The sequence below is a fragment of the Perca flavescens genome, chromosome 7 (assembly GCF_004354835.1).
Source record: "Perca flavescens isolate YP-PL-M2 chromosome 7, PFLA_1.0, whole genome shotgun sequence".
Classification (NCBI taxonomy): Eukaryota; Metazoa; Chordata; class Actinopteri; order Perciformes; family Percidae; genus Perca; species Perca flavescens.
In genome coordinates, this window is record NC_041337.1 from 10200555 (window position 1) to 10224559 (window position 24005).

A 24005-nucleotide genomic window follows, 5' to 3' on the forward strand; every position below is an offset into this window, starting at 1 on the left:
ATAAAAAGTCATAGTATAGTATGTCATACAAATATAAAAAGTCATAGTATAGCATGTTATAAAAATTAAAAAAAGTCATAGGATAGTATGTCATAACAAAGTCATAGTATAGTACGTCATAAAAATATAAAAAGTCATAGTATAGTATGTCATACAAATATAAAAAGTCATAGTATAGTATGTCATAAAAAAGTAATAAAAAGGGTCATAGTATAGTATGTTATAAAAATATAAAAAGTCATAGTATAGTATGTTGTAAAATATAAAAAGTCATAGTATAGTATGTTATAAAAATATAAAAAGTCATAGTATAGTATGTTGTAAAATAGAAAAAGTCATAGTATAGTATGTCATAAAAATAGAAAACGTCATAGTATAGTAAGTCATAACAAAGTCATAGTATAGTATGTCATAAAAATATAAAAAGCCATAGTATAGTATGTCATAAAAATATAAAAAATCCTAGTATAGTATGTCATAAAAATATAAAAAATCATAGTATGTTATAAAAATATAAAAAGTCATAGTATGGTATGTTATAAAAGTCATAAAATATCATAGTATATTATGTTATAAAAAAATCATAGTAAAGTATGTCATAAAAAGTCATAAAAAGTCATAGTATAGTATGTTGTAAAATATAAAAAGTCATAATATAGTATGTTATAAAATGGTCATAGTATAGTATGTCACAAAAATATAAAAAATCACAGTATATTATGTTATAAAAATATAAAAAGTCATAGTATACTATGTCATAAAAATATAAAGTCATAGTATAGTATGTTATAAAAGTCATAAAATATCATAGTATAATATGTTATAAAATATTGTAGTATAGTATGTCATAAAAAGTCATAAAAAGGGCCATAGTATAGTATGTTATACAAATATAAAAGGTCATAGTATAGTATGTCATACAAATATAAAAAGTCATAGTATAGTATGTTGTAAAATATAAAAAGTCATAATATAGTATGTTATAAAATGGTCATAGTATAGTATGTCACAAAAATATAAAAAATCATAGTATAGTATGTTATAAAAAATATAAAAAGTCATAGTATACTATGTCATAAAAATATAAAAAGTCATAGTATAGTATGTTATAAAAGTCATAAAATATCATAGTATAATATGTTATAAAATATCGTAGTATAGTATGTTATAAAAATATAAAAAGTCATAGTATAGTATGTCATAAAAATATAAAAAAGTCATAGTATAGTATGTTATAAAAATATAAAAAGTCATAGTATAGTATGTCATGAAAAAATCATAGTATAGTATATCATAAAAAGTCATAGTATAGTATGTCATAAAAAGTCATAGTATAGTATGTTATAAAAATATAAAAAGTCATAGTATAGTATGTTATAAAAATATAAAAAGTCATAGTATAGTATGTCATGAAAAAATCATAGTATAGTATGTCATAAAAAGTCATATTATAGTATGTCATAAAAAGTCATAGTATAGTATGTCATAAAAATATAAAAAAGTCATAGTATAGTATGTTATAAAAATATAAAAAAGTCATAGTATAGTATGTTATAAAAATATAAAAAGTCATAGTATAGTATGTCATAAAAATATAAAAAGTCATAGTATAGTATGTCATACAAATATAAAAAGTCATAGTATAGCATGTTATAAAAAAGTAAAAAAAAGTCATAGGATAGTATGTCATAACAAAGTCATAGTATAGTACGTCATAAAAATATAAAAAGTCATAGTATAGTATGTCATACAAATATAAAAAGTCATAGTATAGTATGTCATAAAAAAAGTAATAAAAAGGGTCATAGTATAGTATGTTATAAAAATATAAAAAGTCATAGTATAGTATGTTGTAAAATATAAAAAGTCATAGTATAGTATGTTATAAAAATATAAAAAGTCATAGTATAGTATGTTGTAAAATAGAAAAAGTCATAGTATAGTATGTCATAAAAATAGAAAACGTCATAGTATAGTAAGTCATAACAAAGTCATAGTATAGTATGTCATAAAAATATAAAAAGCCATAGTATAGTATGTCATAAAAATATAAAAAATCCTAGTATAGTATGTCATAAAAATATAAAAAATCATAGTATGTTATAAAAATATAAAAAGTCATAGTATGGTATGTTATAAAAGTCATAAAATATCATAGTATATTATGTTATAAAAAAATCATAGTAAAGTATGTCATAAAAAGTCATAAAAAGTCATAGTATAGTATGTTGTAAAATATGAAAAGTCATAGTATAGTATGTCATAAAAATATTAAAAGTCATAGTATAGTATGTCATACAAATATAAAAAGTCATAGTATAGCATGTTATAAAAAAGTAAAAAAAAGTCATAGGATAGTATGTCATAACAAAGTCATAGTATAGTACGTCATAAAAATATAAAACGTCATAGTATAGTATGTCATACAAATATAAAAAGTCATAGTATAGTATGTCATAAAAAAAGTAATAACAAGGGTCATAGTATAGTATGTTATAAAAATATAAAAAGTCATAGTATAGTATGTTGTAAAATAAAAAGTTATAGTATAGTATGTTATAAAAATATAAAAAGTCATAGTATAGTATGTTGTAAAATATAAAAAGTCATAGTATAGTATGTCATAAAAATATAAAAAGTCATAGTATAGTAAGTCATAACAAAGTCATAGTATAGTATGTCGTAAAATATAAAAAGTCATAGTATAGTAAGTCATAACAAAGTCATAGTATAGTATGTCATAAAAATATAAAAAGTCATAGTATAGTAAGTCATAACAAAGTCATAGTATAGTATGTCGTAAAATATAAAAAGTCATAGTATAGTATGTCATTAAAAAGTCATGGTATAGTATGTCATAGAAGTCATAAAAAATCATAGTATAGTATGTTATAAAAAATCATAGTATAGTATGTCATAAAAAAGTCATAAAAAGTCATAGTATAGTATGTCATAAAAATATAAAACGTCATAGTATAGTAAGTCATAACAAAGTCATAGTATAGTATGTCATAAAAATATAAAAAGCCATAGTATAGTATGTCATAAAAATATAAAAAATCATAGTATGTTATAAAAATATAAAAAGTCATAGTATACTATGTCATAAAAATAGAAAAAGTAATAGTATAGTATGTTATAAAAGTCATAAAATATCACAGTATAATATGTTATAAAAAATCATAGTATAGTATGTCATAAAAAGTCATAAAAAGTCATAGTATAGTATGTTGTAAAATATAAAAAGTCATAGTATAGTATGTCATAAAAATATTAAAAGTCATAGTATAGTATGTTATAAAAATATAAAAAAGTCATAGTATAGTATGTTATAAAAATATAAAAAGTCATAGTATAGTATGTCATTAAAATATAAAAAGTCATAGTATAGTACGTCATAAAAATATAAAAAGTCATAGTATAGTATGTCATACAAATATAAAAAGTCATAGTCTAGCATGTTATAAAAAAGTTTAAAAAAAGTCATAGTATAGTATGTCATAAAACAATTCAAAATAAGTCATAGTATAGTATGTCATAAAAAAAGTAATAAAAAGGGTCATAGTATAGTATGTTGTAAAATAAAAAGTTATAGTATAGTATGTTATAAAAATATAAAAAGTCATAGTATAGTATGTTGTAAAATATAAAAAGTCATAGTATAGTATGTCATAAAAATATAAAAAGTCATAGTATAGTAAGTCATAACAAAGTCATAGTATAGTATGTCGTAAAATATAAAAAGTCATAGTATAGTAAGTCATAACAAAGTCATAGTATAGTATGTCATAAAAATATAAAAAGTCATAGTATAGTAAGTCATAACAAAGTCATAGTATAGTATGTCGTAAAATATAAAAAGTCATAGTATAGTATGTCATTAAAAAGTCATAGTATAGTATGTCATAGAAGTCATAAAAAATCATAGTATAGTATGTTATAAAAAATCATAGTATAGTATGTCATAAAAAAGTCATAAAAAGTCATAGTATAGTATGTCATAAAAGTCATAAAAAGTCATAGTATAGTATGTCATAAAAAAGTCAGTATAGTATGTCATAAAAGTCATAAACAAATTATAGTATAATATGTCATAAAAAGGTCATAGTATAGTATGTCATAGAAGTCATAAAAAATCATAGTATAGTATGTCATAAAAATATAAAAAATCATAGTATAGTATGTTATAAAAATATAAAAAGTTATAGTATAGTATGTCTTAAAAATAGAAAAAGCCATAGTACTACTACTACCTGCTGAACCCTGCTGCTTCCTGCTATGTCCATTCATGCTCTGCTGGGCCACGCTACATCCTGTAACACTGATATGACATGAACTACTACGACTACCATATGAAGTCACTGTTTCATTATTAATGTGACTATTACCGCCACTGTTCATCACATCCCCAACCGGCACCGTCAGACACCGCCTACCAAGAGCCTGGGTCTGTCCCAGGTTTCTTCCCAAGAGGGAGTTTTTCCTCGCCACTGTCGCAATGCTAGCTCTTGAGGGAATTACTATAATTGTTGGGGCTTTGTAAATTATAGAGTGTGGTCTAGACCTACTCTATCTGTAAAGTGTCTCGAGATAACTCCTGTTATGATTTGATACTATAAATAAAATTGAATTGAACTGAATTGAATAGTATAGTATGTCATAAAAATATAAAAAGCCATAGTATAGTATGTCATAAAAATATAAAAATTCATAGTATAGTATGTCATGAAAAAATCATAGTATAGTATGTCATAAAAAGTCATAGTATAGTATGTTATAAAAAAAGTAATAAAAAGGGCCATAGTATAGTATGTTATACAAATATAAAAGGTCATAGTATAGTATGTCATACAAATATAAAAAGTCATAGTATAGTATGTTGTAAAATATAAAAAGTCATAATATAGTATGTTATAAAATGGTCATAGTATAGTATGTCATACAAATATAAAAAGTCATAGTATACTATGTCATAAAAATATAAAGTCATAGTATAGTATGTTATAAAAGTCGTAAAATATCATAGTATAATATGTTATAAAATATTGTAGTATAGTATGTCATAAAAAGTCATAAAAAGGGCCATAGTATAGTATGTTATACAAATATAAAAGGTCATAGTATAGTATGTCATACAAATATAAAAAGTCATAGTATAGTATGTTGTAAAATATAAAAAGTCATAATATAGTATGTTATAAAATGGTCATAGTATAGTATGTCACAAAAATATAAAAAGTCATAGTATACTATGTCATAAAAATATAAAAAGTCATAGTATAGTACGTTATAAAAGTCATAAAATATCATAGTATAATATGTTATAAAATATCGTAGTATAGTATGTTATAAAAATATAAAAAGTCATAGTATAGTATGTCATAAAAATATAAAAAAGTCATAGTATAGTGTGTTATAAAAATATAAAAAGTCATAGTATAGTATGTCATGAAAAAATCATAGTATAGTATATCATAAAAAGTCATAGTATAGTATGTCATAAAAAGTCATAGTATAGTATGTTATAAAAATATAAAAAAGTCATAGTATAGTATGTTATAAAAATATAAAAAGTCATAGTATAGTATGTCATGAAAAAATTATAGTATAGTATGTCATAAAAAGTCATATTATAGTATGTCATAAAAAGTCATAGTATAGTATGTCATAAAAATATAAAAAAGTCATAGTATAGTATGTTATAAAAATATAAAAAGTCATAGTATAGTATGTTATAAAAATATAAAAAGTCATAGTATAGTATGTCATAAAAATATAAAAAGTCATAGTATAGTATGTCGAACAAATATCAAAAGTCATAGTATAGCATGTTATAAAAAAGTAAAAAAAAGTCATAGGATAGTATGTCATAACAAAGTCATAGTATAGTACGTCATAAAAATATAAAAAATCATAGTATAGTATGTCATACAAATATAAAAAATCATAGTATAGTATGTCATAAAAATATAAAAAGTCATAATATAGTATGTTGTAAAATATAAAAAGTCATAGTATAGTATGTTATAAAAATATAAAAAGTCATAGTATAGTATGTTGTAAAATATAAAAAGTCATAGTATAGTATGTCATAAAAATATTAAAAGTCATAGTATAGTATGTCATACAAATAAAAAAAGTCATAGTATAGCATGTTAAAAAAAAGTAAAAAAAAGTCATAGGATAGTATCTCATAACAAAGTCATAGTATAGTACGTCATAAAAATATAAAACGTCATAGTATAGTAAGTCATAACAAAGTCATAGTATAGTATGTCATACAAATATAAAACGTCATAGTATAGTATGTCATAAAAATATAAAACGTCTTAGTATAGTAAGTCATAACAAAGTCATAGTATAGTATGTCATAAAAATATAAAAAATCATAGTTTAGTATGTCATAAAAATATAAAAAATCATAGTATGTTATAAAAATATAAAAAGTCATAGTATACTATGTCATAAAAATATAAAAAGTAATAGTATGGTATGTTATAAAAGTCATAAAATATCATAGTATAATATGTTATAAAAAATCATAGTATAGTATGTCATAAAAAGTCATAAAAAGTCATAGTATAGTATGTTGTAAAATATAAAAAGTCATAGTATGTCATAAAAATATTAAAAGTCATAGTATAGTATGTCATACAAATATAAAAAGTCATAGTATAGCATGTTATAAAAAAGTAAAAAAAAGTCATAGGATAGTATCTCATAACAAAGTCATAGTATAGTACGTCATAAAAATATAAAAAGTCATAGTATAGTATGTCATACAAATATAAAAAGTCATAGTATAGTATGTCATAAAAAAAGTAATAAAAAGGGTCATAGTATAGTATGTTATAAAAATATAAAAAGTCATAGTATAGTATGTTGTAAAATATAAAAAGTCATAGTATAGTATGTTATAAAAATATAAAAAGTCATAGTATAGTATGTCATAAAAATATAAAACGTCATAGTATAGTAAGTCATTACAAAGTCATAGTATAGTATGTCATAAAAATATAAAAAGCCATAGTATAGTATGTCATAAAAATATAAAAAATCATAGTATAGTATGTCTAAAAATATAAAAAATCATAGTATGTTATAAAAATATAAAAAGTCATAGTATACTATGTCATAAAAATAGAAAATTAATAGTATAGTATGTTATAAAAGTCATAAAATATCATAGTATAATATGTTATAAAAAATCATAGTATAGTATGTCATAAAAAGTCATAAAAAGTCATAGTATAGTATGTTGTAAAATATAAAAAGTCATAGTATAGTATGTCATAAAAATATTAAAAGTCATAGTATAGTATGTTATAAAAATATAAAAAAGTCATAGTATAGTATGTTATAAAAATATAAAAAGTCATAGTATAGTCCATCCATCCATCCATCTTCGTCCGCTTATCCGGTGTCGGGTCGCGGGGGTAGCAGCTCCAGCAGGGGACCCCAAACTTCCCTTTCCCGAGCAACATTAACCAGCTCCGACTGGGGGATCCCGAGGCGTTCCCAGGCCAGTTTGGAGATATAATCCCTCCACCTAGTCCTGGGTCTTCCCCGAGGCCTCCTCCCAGCTGGACGTGCCTGGAACACCTCCCTAGGGAGGCGCCCAGGGGGCATCCTTACCAGATGCCCGAACCACCTCAACTGGCTCCTTTCGACGCAAAGGAGCAGCGGCTCTACTCCGAGCTCCTCACGGATGACTGAGCTTCTCACCCTATCTCTAAGGGAGACGCCAGCCACCCTCCTGAGGAAACCCATTTCGGCCGCTTGTACCCTGGATCTCGTTCATAGTCATAGTATAGTATGTCATAAAAATATAAAAAGTCATAGTATAGTACGTCATAAAAATATAAAAAGTCATAGTATAGTATGTCATACAAATATAAAAAGTCATAGTATAGCATGTTATAAAAAAGTTTAAAAAAAGTCATAGTATAGTATGTCATAAAACAATTCAAAATAAGTCATAGTATAGTATGTCATAAAAAAAGTAATAAAAAGGGTCATAGTATAGTATGTTGTAAAATATAAAAAGTCATAGTATAGTATGTTATAAAAATATAAAAAGTCATAGTATAGTATGTTATAAAAATATAAAAAGTCATAGTATAGTATGTTGTAAAATATAAAGTTATAGTATAGTATGTTGTAAGATATAAAAAGTGATAGTATGTTGTAAAATATAAAAAGTCATAGTATAGTATGTTATAAAAATATAAAAAGTTATAGTATAGTATGCTGTAAAATATAAAAAGTCATAGTATAGTATGTCATAAAAATATAAAAAGTCATAGTATAGTAAGTCATAACAAAGTCATAGTATAGTATGTCATAAAAATATAAAAAGCCATAGTATAGTATGTCATAACAAAGTCATAGTATAGTATGTCGTAAAATATAAAAAGTCATAGTATAGTAAGTCATAACAAAGTCATAGTATAGTATGTCATAAAAATATAAAAAGTCATAGTATAGTAAGTCATAACAAAGTCATAGTATAGTATGTCGTAAAATATAAAAAGTCATAGTATAGTATGTCATAAAAAAGTCATAAAAAGTCATAGTATAGTATGTCATAGAAGTCATAAAAAATCATAGTATAGAATGTTATAAAAAATCATAGTATAGTATGTCATAAAAAAGTCATAAAAAGTCATAGTATAGTATGTCATAAAAGTCATAAAAAGTCATAGTATAGTATGTCATAAAAAAGTCAGTATAGTATGTCATAAAAGTCATAAACAAATTATAGTATATGTCATAAAAAGGTCATAGTATAGTATGTCATAGAAGTCATAAAAAATCATAGTATAGTATGTCATAAAAATATAAAAAATCATAGTATAGTATGTTATAAAAATATAAAAAGTCATAGTATAGTATGTTGTAAAATATAAAAAGTCATAGTATAGTATGTCTTAAAAATAGAAAAAGCCATAGTACTACTACTACCTGCTGAACCCTGCTGCTTCCTGCTACGTCCATCCATGCTCTGCTGGGCCACGCTACATCCTGTAACACTGATATGACATGAATATGTCTATAATTGTTGGGGCTTTGTAAATTATAGAGTGTGGTCTAGACCTACTCTATCTGTAAAGTGTCTCGAGATAACTCCTGTTATGATTTGATACTATAAATAAAATTGAATTGAACTGAATTGAATAGTATAGTATGTCATAAAAATATAAAAAGCCATAGTATAGTATGTCATAAAAATATAAAAATTCATAGTATAGTATGTCATGAAAAAATCATAGTATAGTATGTCATAAAAAGTCATAGTATAGTATGTCATAAAAAGTCATAGTATAGTATGTTATAAAAAAAGTAATAAAAAGGGTCATGGTATAGTATATACAAATATAAAAAGTCATAGTATAGTATGTCATACAAATATAAAAAGTCATAGTATAGTATGTTGTAAAATATAAAAAGTCATAGTATTGTATGTTATAAAATGGTCATAGTATAGTATGTCATAAAAATATAAAAAGTCATAGTATAGTATGTCATAAAAAATCATAGTATAGTATGTCATAAAAAGTCATAGTATAGTATGTTATAAAAAATTATAGTATAGTATGTCATAAAAATATAAAAAGTCATAGTATAGTATGTTATGAAGGTCATAAAAAAATCATAGTATAATATGTCATAAAAAGGTCATAGTATAGTATGTCATAAAAATACAAAAAGTCATAGTATAGTATGTCATTAAAGTCATAAAAAGTCATAGTATAGTATGTCATAAAAAGTCATAGTATAGTATGTTATGAAAAACTCATAGTATGTCATAAAAATATAAAACGTCATAGTATAGACGGGTTTCCTGTTTACAAACATTACAGGGTGCGTGTGCATACCAGGGGCAGAAAGCCAGATTGGTGAGCTGGTCCGATAATGCAAACGCATTTTTGTCTCAGTGCACATTGTCTTATTCCCTTCATTTCGTCATGGCATTTATATAACACATACTCTATGGTCTTACAAAGCTAACGTTTTTGACCGATTACAATTTAATAATTTTTTGTGAGCTGGAGAGCTCTCGTTATGAGAAGCTAGCTATAGCTCTGTTTGCCATTCATTCCAATGGGGAAACATCGCTGCTAGAATTTCGACATGCATTCCGGTGGCGTATTCCTTTAAGCTTTCCTTATTGTTTGTATATAACTGCTGACTCAATAAAACATGATTTTAGTTGGATCTGTTTGTCGGTTACTGTGATATATATGTATGGCTATAATTATCATTTTAGGCTAATGTAATAGCCCGTGTTAGCAAGGCAAGGCAAGGCAAGGCAGCTTTATTTGTATAGCACATTTCAGCAACAGGGCAATTCAAAGTGCTTTACATAAAACATTAAAGAGCAGTTAGAAAACAATTAAAAAACAATAATAAACAAATTAAAAACATTAAAAGACAAGAATAAAATTGATAGTGCAGTATAAGAATAAAAGTTACAGTGCAGTATAAGAAATTAAAGTTAATAAAATAGATTATTTAAAGAAAAGCAACATCAAAAAGATAGGTCTTTAGCTTAGATTTAAAAGAACTGAGAGTTGCAGCGGACCTACAGGTTTCTGGGAGTTTGTTCCAGATATGTGGAGCATAAAAACTGAACGCTGCTTCCCCCTGTTTAGTTCTGACTCTGGGGACAACAAGTAGACCTGTCCCAGACGACCTGAGAGGTCTGGGTGGGTCATAATGTAGTAACAGATCAGAAATGTATTTTGGCCCTAAACCGTTTAGTGATTTATAAACCAGTAAAAGTATTTTGAAATCAATTCTTTGAGGCACTGGAAGCCAGTGTAGAGACTTCAGTACTGGAGTGATGTGATCCACTTTCTTGGTTTTAGTGAGGACTTGAGCAGCAGCGTTCTGAATCAGCTGCAGCTGTCTGATTGCTTTTTTAGGGAGACCTGTAAAGACAACGTTACAGTAGTCAAGTCTACTGAAGATAAAAGCATGGACAAGTTTTTCCAGATCCTGCTGAGACATAAGCCCTTTAACCCTTGATATATTTTTAAGGTGATAATAGGCTGATTTTTTAATTATGTTAATGTGGCTTTTAAAATTTAGGTCTGAGTCCATGACTACACCAAGATTTCTTGCTTTGTCTGTTGTTTTTAACATTGTCGTTTGAAGCTGAGCGCTGACTTTCAATCGTTCCTCTTTTGCTCCAAAAACAACCACCTCCGTTTTTTCTTCATTTAATTTAAGAAAATTCTGGCACATCCAATCATTAATCTGTTCAATGCACATATTTAATTGTTGTATTGGTCTATAGTTGTCTGGCGATAAGGTTATGTAAATTTGTGTGTCATCCGCATAACTATGGTAACTTATTTTGTTGTTTTCCATAATCTGAGCCAGTGAAAGCTTGTAGATGTTGAACAGAAGAGGCCCGAGAACTGAGCTTTGGGGAACTCCGCACGTCATATTTGTATGCTCAGATGTATAATTACCTATAGACACAAAGTAGTCCCTATTCTTTAAATAGGATTCAAACCACTTTAGTACTGAGCCAGAAAGACCAACCCAGTTTTCCAATCGGTCAAGCAATATGTCATGGTTTACCGTATCAAATGCAGCACTGAGATCAAGTAATACTAAGCCTGAAATTTTGCCTCTATCTGTGTTTAAGTGGATGTCATTAAAGACTAACAAGAGCCGTCTCAGTGCTGTGGTGTGGTTGAAAACCTGACTGGAAGGCATCAAAACTGTTGTTTAGCGATAAGAAAAGGTTGAGTTGTTGAAAAAACACTTTTTCTATGATTTTACTTAAAAATGGAAGGTTTGATATTGGCCTATAGTTGCTCATTAGTGTCGTGTATAGATTGTTCTTTTTTAGGAGTGGCTTGATGACTGCAGTTTTCAGGGCCTGTGGGAAGTTACCTGAGAGCAGAGATTGTTTACAATCTGTAGAAGATCAGAAGCTAAACAATTCGAAACATTTTTGAAAACACCTGTTGGTAGAATATCAAGGCAACAGGAGGAGGTTTTCAGATGTTGTATAATGTCCTCCAGGTTTTTAAGGTTGATCGTATGAAATTGTGTCATGTTGGAATTTGTTTTGCGTGCACACTGTGACAACACATATCCTGTACTTGATATGGAAGCACTGACTGTTTGTCTAATTTTCTGAATTTTGTCTGTGAAGAAGGAGGCAAAGTCATTGCAAGCCTTGGTAGACAACAGTTCAGATGCTACTGGTACTGGAGGGTTTGTTAATCTATCAACAGTAGCAAACAAAGCACGTGAATTATTATTGTTTCTGGCAATAATGTCAGAGAAAAAGGACCGCCTTGCATTCCTTAGTTCCATATTATAAATGCGAAGTCTCTCTTTATAAGTGTTATAATGGACCTGGAGATTAGATTTTTTTCGCCAACTGCGTTCAGCTTTTCGACACTCTCTTTTTTCTGTTCTCACAACTATAAAATTTCTCCATGGAGATCTTTCCTTACCAGAGACAGCTTTGACCTTAGTGGGAGCAATAGCATCAATAACATTCGTAATTTTACAGTTGAAATTATCTACAAGCTCAGTGACTGAGGCCCCAGTGAGGGTGGGTGTAGAGGAGAAAAGCTGAATGAATGATTCACTGGTGTTTTCAGTGATATACCGTTTTCTGATTAACTTTGTTTGAACACTTTTGGGCAGAGAGATTGTGCCGTTAAAGAAAACACAGGAATGATCAGAGAGAGCAACATCAGTCACCACAACCTTGGAAATGTTCAGACCCTTGGAGATAATCAAGTCCAGAGTGTGCCCCTTATTGGGCGTGGGCTGTGTCACATGCTGAGTCAGTCCATAGCTCTCAAAAACACAACATAGTTCTTGGGTCCCTCGGTCCTGCGGGTTGTCAACATGAATGTTGAAATCACCAGCAATAATTACACGGTCAAAGTTAATACAGATTATAGACAACAGTTCAGTAAAGTTGTCAAAGAAGTTTGCACAGTATTTAGGTGGCCTGTAGATATTTAGAAGTAGAGCTTGAGGGGAGGATCTTAGCTGAAGAGCCACATATTCAAAAGAAGCAAAATTTCCGTAAGATATTTGCGTACATTGGAATGAGTCATTAAACAAAATGGCAACTCCACCTCCTTTCTTATTCACTCTATTCTCATTCATAAAACTGAAATTAGGGGGGGCTGACTCAATGAGAACAGCAGCACTGTTATTATGGTCCAACCAGGTTTCAGTTAAAAACATAAAATCAAGATTGTGGTTGATAATAAAATCATTGATTAAAAATGATTTTCCCGCCAAAGACCTAACGTTTAGTAGGGCTAGTGTTAGTGCGTTTTCCTTTTTTGGGACAGACTGTGGCTGATGAGGAATGGATGCTAAATTTGCAAAGTTTGCAGTTCCGTGCTTATTCACCATTCTTTTTCTATTACCTATCACAACATAAATTGTGGAAGAATCTAATACGTAGGGCCCAGGCTTGTCTTGGAAAAAGTCATGAGTGCTACTAGGCATGCAGCCTGGACCCGGCCCATATCAGTCAGCATTTTGCACACAAGCATCCTTATCAGTTTGGGGAGAAGGAGTTAACTGCCGTCCTTGAGGGGGCAGAGGTGCCTGGCGTTTTACGATGGGAGAAGGAAAGGGGGGCATACTTGGTTCCAGCATTTACCAGCTGCTTCATCTGGTCAGTGAACTCCAACATGGGGATGGGGGAAAGAGGGGAGAGCTACGTATCCTTAAAGAGGTCCTCAAAGCTTTCGTGGTTGTCAAAGGGGTTTGAGGAGTGTTGGACGGGTGAGACGGGGGTTTGAGATTTCTCATCTCCGGTCTTTGGTCTCCCATGGTCAAATCTTTGCTCAGGTGGGGGCTGTGGTGGCTCACTGCCGCACTTTGTTGTGTCTTCCTCTTGTTTTGGTTCATCTTGTCTCGTGTCCTTGGCCAAGGGAGCAGATGTGTGGTGCAGAAAGTAAAGTAGGCTAGAGGTGAACAGCTTTAATCATAGGCGCGGGAAGTAGGGGTGCTGGGGGTGCTGCAGCTTGTTGGCGGCAGCACCCCTTGTTGGCAAACTGCGATCAAACCCGTATTACCCAATGGGCATTAATCATTATGGTGATAATTATCCAATCAGAATAAAATAAAAGTTGTTTAATGTAATGATTGGGAGAAAGCCGCATGCACTGTGTAGATTGGCTAAAGATAAAGGTGGGTGGGCATAGAGCAGGTTGTTTACATTGCACTGATCCAAGATCAGCTTTCTAAGAACGAGTTGAGATTGAAAGAGTGGAATTAATTAGTAACTGATCCCCAGTCAGATTGGGTTGCATCAGCGAGTGAAAGTGTGGAAAAGAGAGAGAAAGAAGCGGCTGCTATAAAAAATGTCCCGCTAATAAATAGCTTTTTTAAAAAGAGCTGGGAATGACGAAGAGGAGGATGTCGAGGAGCTAGCCAATGTTAGCTTGGAAGAATCGCTGCCTTCTACCAGCTACACTCAGCCACAGCAAACGGTGGCTAACGTTAACTTTAGCGGAGTTGTTGTGGAAAAAGACAAATATGAGGCCGGTCATCAGCATTACAGAATAAGGTAATGGCCCCTCAGGTACCATCATCTCTGAAGACCCTGCACTACGGGGACCGATTACAGAGACCGTCCAGGAGGAAGTTATACCAAGAGGGATATTAGCCTTTCAGAATCGGCGGCTAAATGTCCAGCATCTCGGAAGGGGGACGAGGCTGGCGGCAGAAAGACCCGCTCTCTCACTAACGAGGCACTGACCCGACATCTTCACAACGGGGAAACGGTACCACGGGAGTGGATTCTATATTCACTGTCCACCGGAGACATTTATTGCGTTGCCTGTAAAGTGCTCCCAACACACAGCAGCGCATGTGTAGTAGGGTTTAGAGAGCTGCTGAGGGAGCTGGACTTTGAGGATTTGATCTGCGACTTTGCAAAGAAAAAGACAAGAAATTAGAACTTCTAAAGGTAAGAGCTATTATGCTATCTGTAAATTGACTAGGCTAATATAACCTGTTGTGACCGTGTGACCAGATAATGCACATATTGTTTATTGAAATGCCATGCATATCAGACGTGTGTTGCATCATTATTTTGTGATGCTGCTATAGGCCGGTGTGAGACTTAGTTGTCAAGTGCAGTAGCCTATATGTTGGCTTTTGCAGTTTGTGAAGTAGCCAGCTGACTAAGTGACTGTTATTTTACAACCTGCACTCAGCTGTGTTGTGTGATGGCATTGTTGTATCTTCAGTCAATCACGTTTCAGAATTACTATTGTGCTTTCTGCTTGGGTGATTTTTAGTGAATACTATATCGCCATAGTCTTGAGCCATACAACACTTTGGTATGATTTAATTAATTGTAACACTGTCTTGTGATGTGTGAGTCAGATGGCAGTACTTGGTTTATTGAACTGGAAAGGCATACTTGATGCCTGCTCAGCTGGACTAGTCATTCATCTTTTTTTTTTATTATTTTTTATTCGATAGTGACAGGGGATAGACAGGAAAGGGAGAGATAGGGAATGACACGCAGCAAAGGGCCGCAGGTCGGATTTAAACCCGGGCCGCTGCAAAGGAATCTTTTGACCAGTAGTGATTGGCATGTGATTTAGTGCCCATTTAGTTCGCACCGTATGTAGCCTACTTCATGGAGTGGGGGGGAGAAGGCAGAGGTTGAGTCGTTCTTCGCACTCCTCCCCCCTCCCCATCTCAGAGGAGTGAAGCTTAATATTTAATTCAATAAAGTTATATACAAAATGAGCACTAACGCCACAGGTCCTATGTTGGCAACATGGACGCAGATATAGTAAACTCCGAAGGCAGTCGTAATATTTACCTAGTAGGCTAGGCTAACACTGTTGCGCTAACGTTAGCAAAACATCGGCGTAGCTTTAGCTAGCTGTCTAAACTTGTCTCGAGTCCGGACCTTTAATTGTCTATGGTCCGGACTAGAGTACCACAGCCCTGACAGGTAGATATCACTTAGCTGAACAACCACAAGCTGCAACTTTTCTGATTGATACAATGGGAGCCTGACTGCTTGCGCATGACCCCAATCTGCCCCTCTTTTGGCTTGAAGCCATAACCTCCGCCGGTTTTTGGCAAAAGCATGCTTCCCCCTAGGTATGTTAAACATCAGGCACCCATCACTGGCTCTGTTTGTACAATTAACTACGCAACAACTCCTTGGCATTTTGACTTACGCTATGCCGCTACTAGCTAGCTAGCTAGCTACACAAAACACGTCTTCTTTCTGCCCCCCGGTTGCGTGCGCAAGCAGTGATGACGTTGCTGAGAAACCCATGTATAGTATGTCATAAAAATATAAACACACGGTGTATTTTTTTACAACGCACACAGAGGAGCTGCCTCCAAACTGAATAAAACCCTTAATTTTATTAAAATGGCTGTAAAAGTTTTAAACTACAACTCAGAGTTGTTTGAATGACAGAAATCTGCTCAAGGCACGGCGTAGCGTTAGCGTGCTAGGTTGATGTTTTCTCTGCGGAGTGCAGACGTGACCAAATTGCAGCCTTTGTGATTAGGAAATCGTGTTTTAACATATTGCGATATTATTGCAAATGCAATTAATCGTTCAGCCCTAGTAAAAAGTCATAGTATAGTACTGTATGTCGTAAAAGTCATAGTATAGTATGTCATAAAAGTCATAAAAAAATCATTGTATAGTATGTCTTAAAAAAGCCATAGTAGTATGTCATAAAAGTCATAAAATTCATAGTATAGTATGTCATAAAAGTCATAGTATAGTATGTCATAAAAGTCATAAAATTCATAGCATAGTATGTAATAAAAGTCATAAAATTCATAGTATAGTATGTTATAAAAAAGTCATAGTATAGTATGTCATAAAAAGTCATAATACAGTATGTCATAAAGTCATAAAAAAAAGTCATAGTATAGTATGTAATAAAAATATTTTAAAATGTCATAGTACAGTATGTCATAAAAAAAATATTTTCAGTTAGTTACAGTTTCTCTGCTTGATGTGACACTGACCTCCTTTGTTAGCTGCATCCACAGCTTCTGCAGGCAAACCAAACTGGTTCATCAGAGGCCCTAACTGCCCGGACGCCAGGGCGCTGCTGAACATGCTCATTGCCTGAGGAGAGACAATAAACACCAAGAATAAGGACAAATACAGTGCAACAAGATGCTAAATACCAACAAGAGAGAGAGAGAGAGAGAGAGAGAGAGAGAGAGAGAGAGAGAGAGAGACTCATAATGACCAGAATCCTTCTAAAAGGAGAAAATAGTATCGCACTTAATATGCTAATTCTGCACCCAAGGACAGAAAAATGTTGAATGTCAAATTTAAAGTGGAAGTAAGTGCCAAGAGTGGTTTGTGTATTTATCAGATAAACAGGCAACACATTATAGGGTATATGTTAAATGATCTCAAAAACAGTCTATATACATTCGTATCTCTTAAAATACAAGGCTGGTGTTCAATGGCAAAACGAGGAAACAGAAAAACAACATTTTCATATTGAATTTAAATATAAACTTTCTCAGAATGAAGGAAGATTGTACTGAGTTACAATCTGATTGTAAACCACAGAGGGCGTTCAGCGGCACACTTCACCTGCTGAAACTGAGGCGAGCTGAGCGTGTTGTTGAGCTCCTCTGTGCTCTGAGGCAGGGACTCTCCAGACGGCAGGTAAGGCATCAATCTCTGCTGCACCTCAGGGTTGACAAGGATGGGAGCCATGATCTCAGGTGTCAGGACGCTGGCGAGGTCCACTGCAGATAACAAACACCACAACTGACTGGTTAGTCTAAAAACATCCACATTTTCCTACAGTTGTAAAATCTAAAATCTATCTGATGGTATTTATGCCCTTTAGACGATGAGCAGGAATTTGAATGTTTAACTGTCTTTAACTGAAGTACTAGCCACTGATGCATTTAACTGCAGTAGGAAAACCACAGCTCTCAAGTCATGGAACTTAAGTAAATTTACTTGTCTTAGGAATTCACAAACATACACAGTAGTAGAAGAAGTACTCAGATATTAGTCCTATATTATAAGTCCTGTATTCAAAACCTTACTTGAGTGAAAGATGCAAGTATTATTAGCAAAATGTACTTTCAAAAAGTATGAAAAGTAAAAGTACTCATTGTGTAGTAAAATGTTCCCTGTCAGCGTTTTATGATTCTAGATGGATATTATTGCTGCATTAATGTGTATGTTGTATTTGACTGCTCAAGATGTTTAAGGTTGAGCTAATTTTAACTTGTTAATATACTGTTGGGTAGTTTAATCTACAGCAATGCATCGTATTCTATAAGATCATCATATGTTTGTAGGGTCGCTGTCCTGTGAGAACATACTGTATCTCTAAACATTATTATTTTCTCTATATATAAGTGTGAGAAAATAGTGACAAATGTAATTTATTCAATTCAATTTTATTTATAGTATCAAATCATAACAAGAGTTATTTCGAGACACTTTACAGATAGAGTAGGTATAGACCACACACTATAATTTACAAAGACCCAACAATTCCAGTAATTCCCACAAGAGCAAGCATTTAGTGTGACAGTGGTGAGTAAACTTCCTTTTAGGGAGAAACCTCAGACAGACCCTGGCTCTTGTGCCTGGTTGTCTGCCTGTGCCGGTTGGGGGTATGATGAACGGTGGCAATTACAGCCACAATAAAAATAAAGGAACTATGACTAGAAATGACTAGTTGTTGTAGTAGTTAATTTATAACTCCAAAATCCCAAGAAGGTGAATATAGGATAAATGTAACTCCAATAATCAATCTCTTTTAGCTCTGTTTTTGGTCTCCACCAACTCCTGAGGGAAATATCTGGCTCTTTAGCTGCTAAATGCTAACCTGACTCCGCCAGATGGATCGCTTTGCATTTGCTCGGCATATCCATCTGGGAACTTTCCGCTGGAGAACTTTTGGGAAGGGGCAAAAATACTGGTTAGCTGATTGGATAAACCATCTGTCTATCACCACCTATGTTGGTGATAGACGGGCCAAATCAACAAATCAGATCAAACTCTTACCGAAATCAGTCGGAAGAAGAGCAAAAACATCTTTTCCTCCGAGAAAAGCCTCCAGTGCTGTTTTTTTGCTCTTCTTTCAATGAAGGAATACTTTCTAATTCGGATCAAACTTGCGCAATAGCTACGCTCATCTCATCCGTGGAAGCTGCCATGTTGTTTAGACTAACAGTCGTTGCGTCACACCTAACCCGCCTCAAAACCAACGCTGATTGGTCGGTCGTTTGGCTAACGGCTCCACATTTTCTCTATCTGATGCCAGACTGATCTGTGAGTGGAAAACTGGAGCTCGCGAGATCAGGACGGTCTCACGAGGCTAGCTAAATGCTGCACTATATTGACTGGCTGGTCTCTAACTGTGTCTGTCTACTGTGTACAGTAGGGTTTATCCTTTTTCTACTCCTTCAGTATTCTCTAGCTTTAAATGTGAATCTCTGGGCAAGGTGAGGGTGATAAATAGTATCCATGAAGCAGGATGTGTAGTGCAGTTAAATTACATTTAAAACAGCGACAGACTGCAGTATTTGCAGGCAGTTCCTGCTTCTGCAACACATTTAATTTATCATGTTCAAATTACACACTATTACAGAGACTGCTGCGTTCACAATGGTAATTATTTTCTGCATAGTCACTTGTGGAATTAATTAGGCCTAATTATATATTTTCCCTCTGGTGGTTAATTCAACTTTTTGTCAAGTCTCAGTTGTGAGGAGCGTCGGTTGCTCACCTCCCTGTCCGCTGGCGGGCACGTTCATGGTGGCCAGGATGCTCTGCAGGTCTCTCAGCTGGATGGGCTGTGTGGGGTTGGCTGCCCCCGCTGCTACAGAGGACACAGCAGGGGTGGAGGGGGTGGTGGCTGTGGGCGAGGCCACTGTGGTGGTGGAGGGAGTGATGGGGGTGGTGGGCACCTGGGTGGAGCCGAGCCGACTGGCAGCAGAGGTGGAGGTGGGGGTGACAGCTGTGGACGGACTGAGAGGAAAGAGAAAGAGATCACTGGACAATAAAACTTGTGATATTTTATGTTATTATGTAAAGTTTTTTTCTGTTGTTGTACCCATTTTCCTTAGACCTACATTATCTACCGCTGCTTCAGTTACTTCTTTTGGCGGGAATGGATTTCGACAATCTCAAAGAATTCAGAGTGAACTTGATGTGTTTAGTACATGAAGGTGTGGAGAACAACAGTGAGCATGACAGAAATAACAACCAGAGAACAAGTTATTCCAGTCACTGATGTGTATTCTGATTTATTAATCTAGCTGTGACATAAGCCAATCGATAGTTTAGATGATCAACAGAAAGTTAATCAGCAGCTATTTTGATAATCATTTAAGTAATTTTTTAGTCCCTCAACTAGTATCAGAGTAGGGCTGCAACAAATAATCGGTTCATTGATTTACAGAAACTTAACCGTTTAAGTATTTTTTTAAAGCAAAAACACCAAACGTTCTCTTTGTTATAGCTTCTTAAATGTGATGATTTGCAGATTTCTTTTGTCTTATATGAGAGTAAACTGAATATCTTTGAATTTTGGACTGTTGGTCGGACAGAACGAGCAATCCAAAGACGTCACCTTAGGCTTTAACATATTGAGAAATAATCAGCAGATGAATCAATAATGGAAACAATTGTTAGTTGCAGCCTTAGATGTGACTGTGTGCGAAGGAACTGGAATTTGCTGTTTCACCATAGAGTTTTTGACCCCAAAAAATTATACTTTTTGGAGAAAAGGAAATTATTTTCTGGAGTTTTCAGCTGAGAGTTTTCAGCTGAAAGCTTTCTCCATTAGCTTAAAGCTAAAAATATATTTACTATAGTGGACCTTTTGCTAATATTTGTTTTTAAGCTATTTCCAAAGTCAATAATCAACCTTCAAGCTCAAGATTGTTTCCAATGTAGTTGTTAAAGACTGGTTTAAAATGGTAAGTCTATAAAGATGCACTCGATCTTTGATTATCATGTACCAGATTTACTGTTCATGTTTCCGACAGTTGATTTTGTTATGCTCTTCTTCCTCCTGTCTGTCACAGCTGCCCCTCATATTTCTTTGCAAAATCACATCTCCTTTGTTTATCAGCAGTAATACCAATATGATGCCACCAAACAAGGTACAAGGTACAGAGCCAGAAGCTGTTTTAGACAACAGAAACTGTCAAAAAAAACAGTATATCTTTCTTGGATGTTTAACAGAAAGAAAGAAAAGATACCTTGTGGAGGAATTACTGGCTGCAGGAACACTGCTGCTGCTGCTGCTGCTGCTGCCCAGGAGGTTGGCCAATCCTGGGCCAGCAAGTGCCCCGAGACCACCTGTTATTCAGAAAGAAACGGCCACGTTATTCTCCTCCTGAGATCATCAAACCGCATTTACCAAGATATTATCCTCTTTGTAGGTACATACCGATCCCCCCCAGTCCAGTTGGTCCAATGAGCTGCATGAGCTGGTTGTGGCTCATGTTACCCAGAAGGCTCTGCAGACCACCCTCCCCTTTACATAAGAACAATAACAGGTGACACCCAGCATCAGGATTAAATTCAGTTTTTAGATGTTTTATGGTGGCAATATTTCAGGTTCTTGCACATTACAGGAAAGCAGTTATGTGAGCATCTGTTACCCCCCAGAGCAGACAGATCGTGCCCTCCGCTGCCGCCACTACCCAGAGCACCGGGCATGGGAGGGTTGTTGAGATACTCATTCACTTTACGGCAGTGCTCCTCATCCTTGTCACTCTTTGGCTCCTGAGATCAGAAAAACAATACTCAGACCAGGTTTCATCTGGCTCACTGATGTTTACACTATTTATTCAGTAGTTTTTCTACATTAGGCATTGATATAATTTTGTGTTAATATAATAATAATAATAATAATAATAATAATAATAATAATCTTGTCTCTGTTGATTTGAATTGAAAATATATTGGAAAGATGCAAGAGTTGGTTAGACTTTCAAGTGTCAAGTGGCATTATTCTATATTTAACAACTCGGAAACCATAAACGCTCCTTTTAAAAATGTAAATTTCATTAAGTTAGGAAAAGCTACACAAACAGGAGTAAGTAGCACATTAGCTGGGGATTATTTTCAGCTGTGGATTAATACACATTTGGTGCTCTAGTGAATATTTACGGCAGCAGGAGAGTGTATGTGGGATTGACTCAAAATAAACTACAATGCCCTCGTTGTGATGAAGGCACATGTCACTCAGTGCAACAGTGTGGCTCATTGATGTGTTTTAATTTTTTGGACAACAATGGAGCTCTGTGGCACAGAGGGATAAACTACATGAGGCTTTGGCTACATAGGCAATACTTGTAACCAGTTCATTGTTTTTGGTCTTTTCATAGATTTGTTAACAATAAAGAAAATGTAAAATTATGACCAGCCTTATCTACAGTATGCCTTAATTTCTGAAAAAAAGCCTGCCACAATACAACTTGCTATATGCTTTTTTTTCTTGTGTGAATGCATGAGATGGCAAATTATGCTTAGAACGGTTTTTGCTTCAGTGTCTTTATTAAATCATTTGCATCCAAACTGCTGTTTTAGTATTTCTGTCATTCATGTGTTAATCATGAAAGCTGAGTGACCTTACAAAGAGCACAGGATGAATCCCTGAGGGCAAAACACATAATGTGGAGGAGATGCCGGGCCTGACCAGAGATAAGAAGAAAGCTACCGATTGCATGAACCTTTTATGAACCGAATAACTACCTTGACTCCCAACTCCTTTAAAAAGACACTGTTGTGAACAATCTAGCTGGAACATTGTCATTACCTGCATAATACAGGTTTATCTCTTATACAATTTTCATTGTGTCTTTTTAACAAGTGAAAACCAAAGTGTGTGCTGCATACCTGCATCCAGAAGAAGAGTCTTTTGGAGCCAGCTTTGAACTTCAGCACATAGACTCGTCCGGTGGTGCACTGGTTCACCCGTTTGAACTCACAGTCATCAGGGAAGATGATAAGGTCCTAAATCAGGAAATGAAAAGGGGTTAATGTTAAGTCAAACACAGGTGGAGCCTGTATAACATGCAGGAGGTTTCCCCTACATCATCCACGTTCCCGGTGGTCCGATCCTTCCAGCAGAGGTGGATGAGCGAGTCGTCGGTCTGCTGTATGTAAACCTGGCCTTTGCGCTTGTCAGGGGTCACCGTGCTGCCCTTCATGGTCATCTTACCGGCCCGAAACTCCACCAGGTACTTGCTGGAGGAGCCGCGGGACCCAGACACCATGCTGGGGAACAAAGCTCCAGAAGCCATGATGAAGAGGACAGGCTGGTGCAGGGTGGACAAAGAGGAGGAAAGCCTCAGACAGGCCTCACTACATAGAAATATATGGGTCATAAATAATCATAAAGGTCATCAGAATCAGGTTTATTGCCAATATTCACATACAAGGAATTGGCCTTGGTGCTTTGGTGCAAGAGAAAATAAAAAACAAGTATTGCAAAGTAACAAAAAAAACAGAATAAACAAATAAATACTATGAAATAAGTACTATACAGTGGGGGAAATAAGTATTTGACCCCTTGCTGATTTTGCAGGTTTGCCCACTTACAAAGAATGCAAAAATCTACAATTTTAATCATATGTACATTCTAACAGTGAAAGACAGAATCCCAAAGAAAATTCCAGAAAATCACATCATATGAATTTATTAAAATTGATAACCATCTGATGAGGAAAAACAAGTATTTGACCCCCTGGACAAACAGCAAGTATTCTGGCTCCTACAAGCCAGTTAGTCTTTCTTTAAGACACAGCCCCAATCCGAACCAATTATCTACATCAAATACACCTGCCTCACCTCGTTACCTGTATAAAAGACACCTGTCAACACCCAAACAACCAGCATCCAACATCACCACCATGGGCAAGACCAAAGAGCTTTCTACGGACATCAGGGACAAGATTGTTGATCTGCACAAGGCTGGGATGGGCTACAAGAGAATCGGAAA

General features: G+C 33.4%; 1 protein-coding gene across 2 annotated transcripts in view; it reads right to left on the reverse strand.

The window, feature by feature from the left end:
- The window catches only part of LOC114559052 (proteasomal ubiquitin receptor ADRM1), a 32687-nt gene that overhangs the window by 6908 nt on the left and 1774 nt on the right, over nucleotides 1-24005 (reverse strand). The window contains exons 2-9 of one of the 2 annotated variants that reach the window (XM_028583459.1): nucleotides 23098-23368; nucleotides 22901-23017; nucleotides 21661-21784; nucleotides 21447-21533; nucleotides 21256-21355; nucleotides 19776-20017; nucleotides 17612-17769; nucleotides 17026-17128 (exon numbers count right to left, since the gene is read on the reverse strand). In XM_028583459.1, coding sequence (XP_028439260.1) covers nucleotides 17026-17128; nucleotides 17612-17769; nucleotides 19776-20017; nucleotides 21256-21355; nucleotides 21447-21533; nucleotides 21661-21784; nucleotides 22901-23017; nucleotides 23098-23307 — 1141 coding nt within the window. In that variant the 5' untranslated portion in view covers nucleotides 23308-23368. The remainder of the gene's footprint in view (nucleotides 1-17025; nucleotides 17129-17611; nucleotides 17770-19775; nucleotides 20018-21255; nucleotides 21356-21446; nucleotides 21534-21660; nucleotides 21785-22900; nucleotides 23018-23097; nucleotides 23369-24005) is intronic. The other variant, XM_028583458.1, reaches the window with a different exon arrangement.